Source organism: Nematolebias whitei, chromosome 2 (genome assembly GCF_014905685.2).
Source record: "Nematolebias whitei isolate Nwh7 chromosome 2, NemWhi1, whole genome shotgun sequence".
Taxonomy (NCBI): Eukaryota; Metazoa; Chordata; class Actinopteri; order Cyprinodontiformes; family Rivulidae; genus Nematolebias; species Nematolebias whitei.
In genome coordinates this window covers 28,446,577-28,459,931 of record NC_056499.1, presented here as the reverse complement: position 1 = coordinate 28,459,931, position 13,355 = coordinate 28,446,577, and the positions used below count along the sequence as shown (strand labels likewise).

At 36.8% G+C, this 13,355-nt stretch overlaps 1 protein-coding gene across 1 annotated transcript in view; it reads right to left on the bottom strand.

Annotated features, from left to right (window-relative positions):
- Positions 1-13,355, bottom strand: part of ntrk3b (neurotrophic tyrosine kinase, receptor, type 3b) — a 143,389-nt gene that overhangs the window by 107,388 nt on the left and 22,646 nt on the right. Inside the window, exon 8 of the mRNA XM_037694051.1 lies at positions 10,544-10,646. Within this exon, the coding sequence (XP_037549979.1) occupies positions 10,544-10,646 (103 nt within the window). The remainder of the gene's footprint in view (positions 1-10,543; positions 10,647-13,355) is intronic.

The following is a 13,355-nucleotide window of genomic DNA, read 5'->3' as shown; positions in this document are numbered from 1 at the left end:
TAAATGTAAAATAAATCCTAGAGTGAGCATGGCCAAATTGGAAGTGACCAGCTGTTGAAGATGGTTACATATCAGGATTTGGATCCAAGGCTTTTGTTTTTAGATAGATTAACGTCATCTCTACTGTACTTTGATTTATTCCAACATTCAAAAATACATAAATAATGTACACTTGAATTATGTCTTCTTCCTTCTGCAAGGGTCCCCACAGCAAGTAAACTTGTACAAATGATTAAGCAATCATCTAACTCCTTAAAACCCTTTCTAATGTAATTCAAACCTGCAGCTTCAGCATTATAAGACTGTGGAACTGACCACTTAGTACCACAGCCCCCTGCTTATGAATGTGATGTAAATTAAATACACTGTTAATATGAAGTGTATCATCTGGAGTGCTACCAATTTGATAAGTTAAGTGAGCTCTTTATATATTTTATTTGTCTAGTATTTTGAAGGAAGGAAGTTACTTGTGAAATTGTCCCTTCTCCTTATTGTAATGTCACTTTGTACCTAGCACCTGTCATTTTGTACCAATAAGTTAACATTTCAAGCTCAGTTATGTACAAAATTATTTCCACTTTTCACCCGTCCACTAACCATACGCGCACAATCCAGAACTATCTATGCACAAGCTCCACCAGAGCATGGACTTTATTAAATGCCATTTTTGTTATGTTCAATCTTTGTAGCAATCAAATATTATATTTTAACATTTGTTAAAAACAAGAAACATTTTGATATTTACCTCCCACGTAAGCATTTGTAATGACTCAGTTGTGGTCCATATAAGTATGCATGGTGATGGATATATGTATATTCAAGGATTCAAGAATTCAAGGATTTTTTTAATTGTCGTACCGACACACATTTGCATGTTTGTGGTACGAAATTCGGACTCGGGTCCCAGTATATGTCTCTGGTGGTACGATTTTACATTGATAGGATTTATTTTTTGCTGACAGGTGAATAAATATCTATCTTTCTACTGCAGGAAAATAAAAAACCTCACCCATTTCCGAACTTCTCAGTTGCAGTGCGATACTATAGGTTTCAAGCACACAATTTAAACAGTGCATGGGTATTGAAGCAGATGATGCCCAGACCAACATAATATTAATACAAAAACTAATCCAGATCTTTTAATCTTCATTGCTAGGCCAAGATGGGTATCATGTGGGTGACGGTGGGTATGAAATGACTAATAGTAGATTAGTTTATTTATAGATAGGAAACTACAATAAAAATATTTTAAAACTGTAATATTTAGTAAATGTGTATTTGACAGTTTTATTTTCAGTTCCTACAAGACTATGCCTATTATAGATAAAATTAGAGCAAGACTTTTTGCTGAAAACTCTTTTCCTGGCAGTTTGCTTGACATTTGCTCAGACATATGGCAGGAGTGGATCTCTCTGTAGACAGACACGTCTCATGGCTTGGCGGCAGAACTCACCCTGGCCACTGGAGGCCAAGTGAGGCAGTGATGCAGGAAATGCTGCTGCTCTGTGTGTATATGTCTGTGTGTGGAGGCTGATCATCCCCAGGCCTGGTTAAGGTAATGTAGCGAAGAGGAGGGTAAGTCGGCTTGACACACATCTAGATCACAGAGGTTGGCTGGATGCTGCAGGGTAGAGTCTGCGCAGATACTGTGTGTGTGCAGCAGAAAGCTGCGGGCATTCCTGAGATTTGTCTACCTGTCTAGCTGCATGTCTGAAACCAACATAAAACAATGTGGGTTGATCTAGTCACAGTTCTAAGTGCAATTCTTCCAGTGCACTGTTTGTGACTTAGTATTAATTTAAGGGCTCTGGCTAAATGTGATGAGGGTTTTTACACACGTTTCCTCGCAGGTGGGACATCTCTTTAAATATACTCCATCTGACCTTGATCGAGTGGACTAGGTAACACCACTCAAAGTTGTATTTCAGTTAAAGAAGCAATCCTCCAAACTAGAAAAGAGAGCATATAAGCTAGAATTCTACGACAGGAAACTAGAGGAAGTTCTTTTAAGGTAAATAAGTTTGATTTTATAAAAGTGTACAGGCACATATGATTAATGGTTCAGGGTATACCTCAGTTTTGATGGGGGCAGACAGATACAGGTTTGTTACAACAAGAAAAAGAAACTAATCCTCAAAGCTCGCTCCCCGCTCCACCTCCCATTTATACTGACTCATAATAACCCTTCCAAAAGCAGAGACAGGAACACAAACCATACTTGCTGTTAGTGCAGGTGAAGTACAGCAGTAAGATTTGTCCATTGGTAATTTCTGTAAACAGTGTCCTTCAGGCCATGTGTCAAACAAAATGGTTACTCCTATAGTGAAAAGTATCTCTTGTTCATTAAGATAATACAGATTTTTTTTTTTTTCCATTTTTTATTTTAATTTTTTGTTGATCACAGGAATAGAAACCAAATAACTGATCAGAACTGTTTTCTTAACTCCTTTATGTAAATCATTCAGAGCTATGTGACATGCTAGCTTAAGGCTAGTTTAGTTAGATTATCCATTATGTTCCAGACAATGTTAAATTATTCATCAACATAAATGCTTTGTACAGTTAGTAATACAAATACATCTGTTTGACTGTAAGATTTCCATATAGTCCATATTTATCAAGAACCTTGAGCTGCATGTGATTATTTTGCAGAAGTTTGGGTCAGGTTTAAAAAAAACAAAAAAAAAAACATCTATGAGGTTTTCTTTGCCTTTTATTCATAGGTTCAGAAGAAGAAAAAACCTGAACTTCTGTGACAGTAAATCTGTTAATCGCTATACTGAGATTTACTTGAAAATCATTTCTATATTATGCCATAAAAAAAAAAAAACATTTCCAGTGAAAATGCAGTTTGAATGCTTATTGCTCAAGAAATTGCTGAAAAACAGCTGAAAATAGCTATAAAAAAAAAAAAAAAAAATCTGAACTGTAGAGGAAATGGAATAACAAGCCTACATTAGCAGAAGAAAGCAGGAAAATAAACACAAAGTTGATGAATTAGGTTTAAATAAGCAGAAATAAACACAAAATTAGGAAATTATCTAAAAAAAAAAAGGGCTGACATTAGTGAAAAGTAGCTGAAAAGGCAAAAAGAAGCTTAAATTACCATATGGAAGCAGAAAGAGCTGATATGATTCTGATTCTGATTAGCTGAAAAAACTATTTTTTTTTTTTAATAAAAAAGCTAAATAGAAGCTGAAAGAACAGAAAAAGCTTAAACTAGCAGGGAAAAAAAAGCTGAAAGGAGCATAATAGGCTAAAATTAGTAGAAATAAGTAAATTAGGCTGAAAGTAAAAGAAATTACCATGAAAAAAACTTAAATCTATTTGAAAACAGCTGAAATTAGCTAAGAATGCTTAAAAGAAAGCTGAAAATGTAGAACAAGTATAACTTAGCAGCAGAAAGCAGAAAAAACACCCACATGTTTGTTGAAAGAAGCAGCCATGAGCACAAAAAGTGAAAATTATGTGAAAACAGCTGAAATGAGCACACACGTACTAAAAAACAGCTGAAAAGTAGCTAAAACAGCAGAAAGAAGCTTAAGTTACCAGATGGAAGTGGAGCACATTTTTGCCTAATTATGCTGAAAAAGTTGAAATGCGTGCAAAAAATGCAAAATTAGCCAAAAAAAAGAGAGCTAAAATTAGCATTAAACAGCTAAATAGTAGAAGAAATAACAGAGAAAAGCTGAAACTCATAAAAAAAGCCGAGAGGCGCATAACAAGCTGAAATAAGCAGAAATTAGTTTGAAAAAGGACAGCAATGTTTAATTAGCAGAATGAATCTGAAAGGATCACAAAACAGCTGAAAAAAACAGCTGAAATTAGCTTAAACTGTTTACATTTGCACATGGAAGCTGAAAGAAGCTGAACCAGAATAAAAATGTGAAAGGAGCAGTAAAAGGTCAGATCTAAAGATATGACGGATGTAAAATGAGCTCAATTCATTACTGATGTGGAAAAAAAATGGCAGAAAAGGCCAAATATTTCCAAAAGCTAAAGTTGCACCAACTAAAAGTCATAGCACCCTTCTCCTGAAAGAGCTGAACATTTTTGATACATGATTTGTTGAAATAGCACATAACTGTGGAACGAGAAAGATGCAGAAAAAAAATATAGAAGAAAAATGGATCACAGCAGTGTGCTTCATAAACATTCAAACAAGACGTAAAAGAGAAAGAAAATCATTCTACTATAAACAAATGAACAAAAATGGCACATGGGCAATCTTTATCACACTACCTTATCAGTGTTTCCATCATCTGTTACTTCCTCCTGTTAAGTTTGTTCACTGTATTCTGTATTATCAGTCAAAAACGCTGTGGTAAAGTGTTGTCAAAAATAGAGCCTGCATCATCTGCTGCTTATGTAAACACACAGCATCTGCCAACAACTTACTGTGGAAGAGGCCCAGCTATAACCAGGATGCAGCACAGTGTGAAGCTGATCCTAAAACACTTCCTGGGACTGTTGGAATTAGTTAAAATTGTTGTTATGTGCATAATTTAGGTATTAATGGCTGTGTATTATGAGAAAGTAAATGCAAAGTAATACCTATGATTACTTCTGTCTGTGCTCAGTGATGTAAAATAGAGGTGAGTGATGAATGTATAGAATATAAATGTGACATATAATTGTGCCCTTTCCTGCAAAGCACATTGAGTGGTTAAAAAAAAAAAAGTCAAAAGTGCATTTTAAATCGAAAGCGTTTAACTTCAGACTTTGTGGTGTTCTGTAGTGCCATTCTAAAATTATATTTACAGTTATGCATTCTAAATAATTGTAGGTAAGAAAACAAGTCTCCAAAATTTAAGCAGCCATATAGGAAAGAGGTTAAATCCCTTTTAATTGTTATGTTTGCAGTTTATTTTTTAAATCAAAGTCTTTTTTATTTATTTTTTTCATTTTGAACATACAAAACACTACGAAACAAAACCCCCTTCCACACCGGGTCAGTCACTCATACATAAATGAATTACACAGGCACTGACATGTTTTCCACATGCAACACAAAACGCTGCCACGTGTCCTACAATCTTTTAACAGAACCTTTCTTATTTTTTCTAGATGGATATGATGCATCACCTCTCTTATCCAATGTGCATATGATGGTGGGTGTGGGTCCTTCCAATTGCACAAAACCAGTCTTCTGGCCAAAAGAGAGCCCAAAGCAATCACATCCTTCTCATACTTGCTGAAGGATATATTCACAGGTCCACAGTGAGATTAATGGTGATGGGTGTACAGTTTTGCCACATATCCCAGAAAAGGTGTCAGAAATAGCTTGTCAGAAGGTCAGCAGTTTGGGACAGGTCCAGAATGTATGCAAGGGTGTAGCTGGAGTTTGTTTACGATTTCATGCGGGGTCCAGGTCGGCTTTGATCTTGGACAACTTGTCTTTGGACCAGTGCAGCCTGTGTACCACCTTGAATTGAATTAAAGCATGTCAGACAGATTGAGGGCGAGTAAATGTTCTTAATGATCTTTCGCCAGATTGAGTCTGATATGGATTCCTCCAAGTCCGTTTACCATTTCAGTTTAAGGGAGTCCAAACTGGTCTCATGGTATGAACTAAGCAGTGTATAGATCTTGCTGAGTGCTCCCTTATATGTTTGCAGTATTATAGTTGTGATGTTTGCATGAAATGTTTCCCCTGGAAATATATTCTGAGGAGGATTTCCACTGTATACACTGCTGCTAAGATGAAACGATACAGTGCACGTTAGTTGTGTGTTGGCTGCACTTCCAGCAACAGGGGTGAGGTAATTTTCCAACAGACTATTAAAAAAAGATGACGGGGAGGACAATACTTATTACTGACATGCTGAGTGTCTTTTACTAAAGAAGCATTATTGATTCCCTGCTGACAAAAATCTGTGGGAAAGACACTCCAAAGCCCACTGGCGTGAATCATCATTTGAAAGATGAGCCTGATGCTTTGACTCGCCAGATATTTTAGCTGAGAGGTGAGGCGACAACATATTGATTAGAGCAGCAGCTTATCTACAGTACGAGTAGATTTACTTTCTTTCATAAAACGACAAGAGAGCCACATAAACGAAGCAGCTATAAATGCAGGGAGGCAGAGGACGGAGCTGCCAGCGGGCTTGAAATACGGCAAATCAACTGAACACACCTCACAAACATACACCCACACAGTCACATGAGGAGGGGAAAAATAAAGAAATAAAAGAGAGACTTTTTTTTATTTTTTATTCGATGCCCAGAAACGGTCGGTGATCAAACTCCAACAACCAAAATAGCCACGGTGATTTAGTGGAGCGAAAATCCATTATGGCTCCATCCAAAGGTAATGACTTTTTCAAGCCTCCCAGCTGATTCTTCAGAACAAGAGTGGAAGGAGAAAACACACACAGTGGACAAATCAGTCCTTTGTTCAGAACACTGTGGGGTCCTGAAAGAGTCTACCCTGACATCACCTCCTCTCTTTAGGTCTTTTATTCGCTGAACCTTTCTCAGTGGCAGAGAAGACAGAAGCATCTCTATCTCAACCGAGCTGGCTGCTGCGCCCACCGTCTGGCATACAAACTACAACTGGATAGTAGTGGATTATGAACCGTGGAGTCAGTCATATTGATTTGCTACTTGTTCATCAAAACATTCTGCCATAAAACTGAGCATTATTGCTTCAATAAAACTAAGTATTGAATTTTCATCTTTGGCACTATAGATTGCATAAACTCAAAATAACATTGAAGTTTCTTAAAAAAAAAAAGTTATTTTCTAGTTTTGATGACATGAAATTTCAAGGTATTTTAATTAAATTTTACTTTATTTAGGCAGGGTTGCGTCATTACAGCTATCTATCAAACTATTCATCATCTTGAACACCAGGCAGGGCATACATTGCTTTTGGAAACATCCAGAACAAAACGAAGAAAGAAGCTTTTAAGTCTCTCAGCTGTAAAAGACGAAGCGTCCTTGAACAAAGCGAATAATCTTAACTTAGAACTGGATGAAAAAAGCTCTACAATGCTATATTTAAAAAGAAAACGTAAACGCACATAGAAGCGCCCACCATAACTTTGGAATTTGTCACAAAGCAGAAGAACTGCATTCTTCACTGTCCCTTTGTGCAGAGACTGTATTTAACGCACATTCTTGCCAAGACATGACCCCAAGGCAATCGCAGAAGCAAAAAATAAAATAAAAAATAGGCTATGTTTTCAATGTAGCTCTAACTGCAAGGCAGTGCCGCTTCTTTGATTCTGGTAACAAGTGGAAAAAATAAGATAACTGTCACACAGACTCCTGACAGACCGAGTTTTACAGACAGATTCATATTGATTCTCTGATGCTGCGCATACTGGATGGTAAACTAAATAAAACTCCCAACACATAGAAATAAATCTTTTTTTTTCTGCTGCGTTAAATCCAGTTACATAAACTGAAAGAGGTGCTTGAATAAAAATAAATGACACACAGAAGGTGCAGCAGTTTCATCATTAGCAAGCAGATGTTATTCGTGAAGTCTCTGCCTTCAACAAGCTCAAACTCAAACTGTATCTGATCTGTGGTTTCCAGCACCGTGATCCTATTATTTTCTGTTTTTCTTCCAAATGAGTGACTGATATGGGTTTTCCTTTTTTTTAAAGAAAGGAATCAAATTGCTGGCACAGCTAAAAATTAATGTGAAATTATAAATAAGTCTGTGAAGCCTCATTAAGACTCATCCTTGATTAGATCCAGCTTTAGGCCAAAGGAATAATTGGCAGCTTCACATTATTTTAGCAGCGAGTTTGCTACTGAGGTAAATAACCTTCTTTGATCCTCTCAAAAGTTAATTATTAGACAGCAGCCGTTTGTGCTGTTTTACACAATACGTATAGCATCTAATAAAAAAAAACTAGAGAAACTGTATTTCCTGCGAAAATGCAATGTGAATGCTTATTGCAGAAGAATTTGCAGAAATAAGCTGAAATGAGCTTAAAAACAAGCTGAAATTAGCAAACAATAGCTAAAAATGAAGCTGAAAATACAGAAAGAAGTTTAAACTGGCAGAAAAAAGCTAGATAGGCTGAAAGTAGCAGAAATTACTATGAAAAACTTAAATTTATCTGAAAACAGCTGAAACTAGCTAAAAATGCTAAAAAGGTAGTGAAAAGGTTAGAACAAGCTCAAAGTAGCAGAAGAAAGCAGGGATAACACGTTTGCCCAATTATGATGAAAGAAGGTGGAAAGCATGAAAAAAAGGTGAAATTTGGAGAAAAATAAATTAAAAACACGGCTGAATAGTAGCTAAAAAATAAGAAAGACACTTAAATTACCAGAAGGAAGTGAAGAGAGCACACTTGTGCCACATTTGGATAAAAGAAGCAGAAATAATCACACAAAAGTGGAAATTATCTGGAAAAAAGCAGAAATTACCCAAAAAAAAAAAAAAAAAAAAAAAAAATGCTGAATAGTAGCTAAAAAGGCAGAAAGAGACTAAAATAATCAGAAAGAAGTTGAACACTTTTTTTTTTTTGCTGAATTAGATTGAAAAAAGTTAAATTGAGTGCAAAAAATGTTGAATTAGCTGAAATAACTAAAATTAGCATAAAACCGCTAAATAGTAGCAGAATTAGTAGAAGAAGCTGAAACTTGTAAAAATTAGATGAAAGGAGCATAAGCTGAAATGAGCTAAAAATTAATTTGAAGAAGGGCAGCACGGTGGCGCAACTGGTAGAGCTGCTGCCTCTCAGCGAGCAGGTCCTTGGTTCAAACCCCGGTCCAGGGGTCTTCCTGGGTGGAGTTTGCATGTTCTCTCCGTGCATGCATGGGTTTTCTCCGGGTACTCCGGTTTCCTCCCACAGACCAAAAACATGCATGTTAGGCTGATTGGTAACTCTAAATTGTCCCTAGGTGTGAGTGAGAGAGTGAATGGTTGTTTGTCTCGTTTGTCTCTATGTGTCCCTGTGATGGACTTGCGACCTGTCCAGGGTGTACCCCGCCCCTCGCACAGTGATTGCTGGACATGGGCACCAGCGACCCCCGCGACCCAAAATGGAATAAGCGGGTAAAGATAATGGATGGATGGATGGATGGATAATTTGAAGAAGAACAAAAAAGTTTTAGTTAGCAGAAATAATCCGAAAAGAGCAAAAAACAGCTGAAAAAACAGCTGAAAGTATCTGAAAAAAAGTTTAAATTTGCAAAAGTAAGCTGAAAGAAGCTGAAGCAGAACAAAATGTGAAAGGAGCAGTAAAATTTAAACAAATCTAAAGATTTTGAAGGATGTAAAATGAGTGCATTTCATTTTATATGAGGAAAAAAAAAATGGCAGAAAAGGCTAAATATTCCAAAAAGCTAAAGTTGCACCAATACCAAAAGTCATAGCATCCTTCTCCTGAAAGAGCTGAACATTTTGATTGATTTGTTAAAATAGCACAAAAATTGTGGAACGAGAAAGATGCTGAAAAATGTACAGAAGATAAATGGATCACAGTAGTGTGAATGCTTCATAAACATTCCCACAACAAGTACGGTTTAAGGACCATCATGATTTTAGGAATATACAGTAGGAATCAGGCATAAATAACTTGCATAGAACAAGAAATATGCTTGAAGGGTTTTGGAGCAGGACCTTCAGCTGGAATCTGCCCATCTTAATATAAACTGACACAGGGATGTGTATTACATGTAAATTTGTAGTTTCTCTCTCATTTCAGATCACACAACAGCAAATGCTGTCACTCAGCCCTTTGACCTGTGGGGACCTGAAGTCAGTGTCCAGGTTTGCAAATTCCTCAACCTGAACCACCAAAGCCTGAGCTGCTGTCACCCCTCTGCCCTGCTCGTCTTTTAAATCAGTACCACTACCACTTCCTCTTCTGCTGGAACACTGACAGCCGAGAGATAAGAAAACCTAGAGCACACCCAGAATAAATGTTCAGCATGCACAAAATGCTGCACGAGTCCTATTGAAATTCACAGCATTATCAACCGAGCCAAGTCTATTGTTGTTGATTGTTTCAGGATGCTTTCTGTGACAGAGTAAACACTGTAAACATATATAAAATGTACACATATGCATGTATTGTGCTCCCATAGTAATTCTACTAGAGTAATGATCTATTGTTGTACAACATGAGTGGACAAATAGGACAATTTTTAGATTTTCTTTACCATTTTTTTTTTACATAGCTACAAAATATTGTCAAACAAAAAGCATGTCATTGAACACAGTGGCACTGTCTCAGACTAACAAATTCACTTTTTGTGAAGTGACACTTGTGATAATGTATTTACATGTCAACACTTGGTGAAAAAATACAACATGTAAAGCACTTCTTCTCTTTGAAGCATATGTTCCTGCTCTGGTTCTGGCAGCACAAACAATGATCTTACTAACCAGGCAAAGAGCTGTCAGGCCTATTTTAACAAATGCATATTTAGATGTTCAATTTGTATTTTTTAGTCTTGGTTTTTCATCCCCCAAATTATTGTTATTAAAATGTAGTTTTAAAAAGGCATTCTAATTTTAATTCAGTGAAACTTCTACTGTAGTAGATCATGTAAAATGTTTATGTTTTTTTCTTACCTTTCATACCAAACTTGGAACGCCGGCCATATTTGTTGATGACAACGAAACTGACGAGGAGGAGGACACAAGCGAAGCCAGCTAAACCCACAGCAATGGTCACCTGGGAGAAATGAAGATGCTTCATCAGCTCAAGGCAATTAGAAACACAGAACATCAACACTGCACAGGAGAGTTTTGCCATGATGTGAAAATGTTTGGTTCTGTTTGTATTTGGTTATAGGTTATGCTTTACATTATTGTTAAAGCTCTACAACAGCCCTACAAAGTCCTCAACAACCTAGCTCCATTTTATATTATCAATCTTATTGTTCCACATTTCCTAACAGAGAACTTCGCTCTCAGACTACAGGCTTACTTGAGGTTCCTAGAGTTTCCAAGAGCAGAATGGGAGGAAGATCTTTCAGTTATCAGGCTCCTCTCTTGTGGAACCAACTTCCAGTTTCTGTGCATGAGGCTGACACGTTGTCCAGTTTTAAGACTGGGCTTAAGACTTTCCTTTTTAATAAATCCTAGGGTTGGCTTGTTATGATGCTATATGATTAGACTACTGGAGGACAAATTGACCACATTTCTTAAAATGCGCTTAAAATATTGTTACAATTGAATAGTTCTCATATGACATTATATGAATCTCGAGCTGCCATTGTGTATCTGTTCCTTCTTCCTGTCCTCTCAAACCCGGCCGGTCGAAGCAGATGGACGCTTTTCCCGAGCCTGGTTCTGCTAAAGGTTTCTTCCTCATGAGGGAGTTTTTCTTTTCCACTGTTGCCTTTACGCTTACTCAAGATAAGATGTGATGACGTTAAACTCAAAGCAGTCTGCTCCTCAGATAAATAATGTTAACTTACTTTTTATGTATATAATGTTTCTGTTCAGTCCCCGAGACGACTTCTGTTGTGACTTGGTGCTATATAAACAAACTGAATTGGACTGAATTTTAACGTTACTTCCTGTTTTATATATATATATATATATTAAAAAAAAAAAAACTGTTAGTCTTCTGCTGCACCTGCAGACCTGCTCCTAATTATTTAATTAGCACACCTGTCTAGTTTGTAGGACTTTTACTTTTTCAGTATACATAGACCTTGATTCTGCTGCTTACTACCAGACTTTGTTTGCTCATTGTTTTACCTCTTGTCACTTTTTGTTTTTCACTCCATCTGAGGTGTTGCTTTCAGAATGACCTGCTTTGAAAGTACTCCTGTTTATTTATTTATTTATTAAATTGGTTGATTTTTGTTTTTACCTGCCTTCTAACTTCCTAGTTTTGCATGTGGGTCTTACTCGCTTCCTTCTGACAATTTGACTTATTTCTTTCTATAGTTCATATATTTTGAGTGGAAGCCATTAAAACATTCTTATTTGTTGGCAAATTGTACGTTAAATATACTTTGTAGCATTCATCCGCAGATGCATAATGATGTGACTATTGCTACAACTTATTTTGTATTTCAGCTGCATAAACCTTGAAAATGAGGCTTCAAATAATGGAGCTGTACTGGGAAAAAAAAAATTGCTTCTCATAATCACATACATAATTAGTTCCTTTCATGTTTAATGCCACAGTTTAGTTTTCCTCAGCAGACATACATAGATTCAAAATATTAACATTAAAAATGGTAGCTTTTCTCCCCGGATTAGCTAGCTCCAACATGTCAGTGTTTTTGCGAGCTGGCTCGCTGTTACAGCTTTGTGCTTCACACATGTGAACTAGACCATTACCTGAACAAATTTCTGTTTCTTTTCCAAGAAAAGTCGAAATATCAGCAGTGACAAAGTCTACAGTCACACTAGAATGCACAGCTTATCTTTTTATGCTAAGGCATGAAGCATTGAGCTGTGAGAAAGAGGCATACATCAATTAAAAAATGTATTAGGTGGGTAAATGTATTGGTGTTTCAAAAATCATGCACATATTTTATAATGAAACATAAGCAAGATGTTAAGCTAACCTATAAAGTTAGCTGGTTCAAATAGAGCCTAATAAACAATTTAGCTACAACGTATGTAAAACATTACCTTGTGCAAAGCAAATTAACATAATTTGATATTTATTTAATTCTAATAAAAACTAAAATATTACTGTATAGATTTTTCTGTAATCACTTAAGCTAATTTAGCTTTCTGCAACATTAGCAACTTAGCCTTGGTGAGCGCAAGTACCTGTGCTTGTTTTAGATTAGCAACCTATTTATTTTAATGATACAAAAAAATATATATATTGTCACAGCATTTTTTATTCTAACTTTAGGTCTTTCTTTTATACTTCATCATACATGTGTAGGTTCAAGTTCAAGTCAATTTTATTGTTGTTTCATCACATGTGGTATATGAGGTGGAACGAAATTATGGACACATGGTCCCAGTTACACTCAACAATAGCAAACATATAAAGTTTAAAAAGAAACAGTACATATGGATCTCATCCATCCATCCATTATCTTTACCCGCTTATTCCATTTTGGGTCGCGGGGGTCGCTGGTGCCCATGTCCAGCAATCACTGTGCGAGGGGCGGGGTACACCCTGGACAGGTCGCAAGTCCATCACAGGGCCACATAGAGACAAACAACCATTCACTCTCCCACTCACACCTAGGGACAATTTAGAGTTACCAATTAGCCTAACATGCATGTTTTTGGTCTGTGGGAGGAAACCGGAGTGCCCGGAGAAAACCCACGCATGCACGGAGAGAACATGCAAACTCCACCCAGAAGGCCCCTGGACCGGGGTTTGAACCAGGGACCTGTTCGCTGAGAGGCAGCAGCTCTACCAGTTGTGCCACCGTGCTGCCCACATATGGATCTA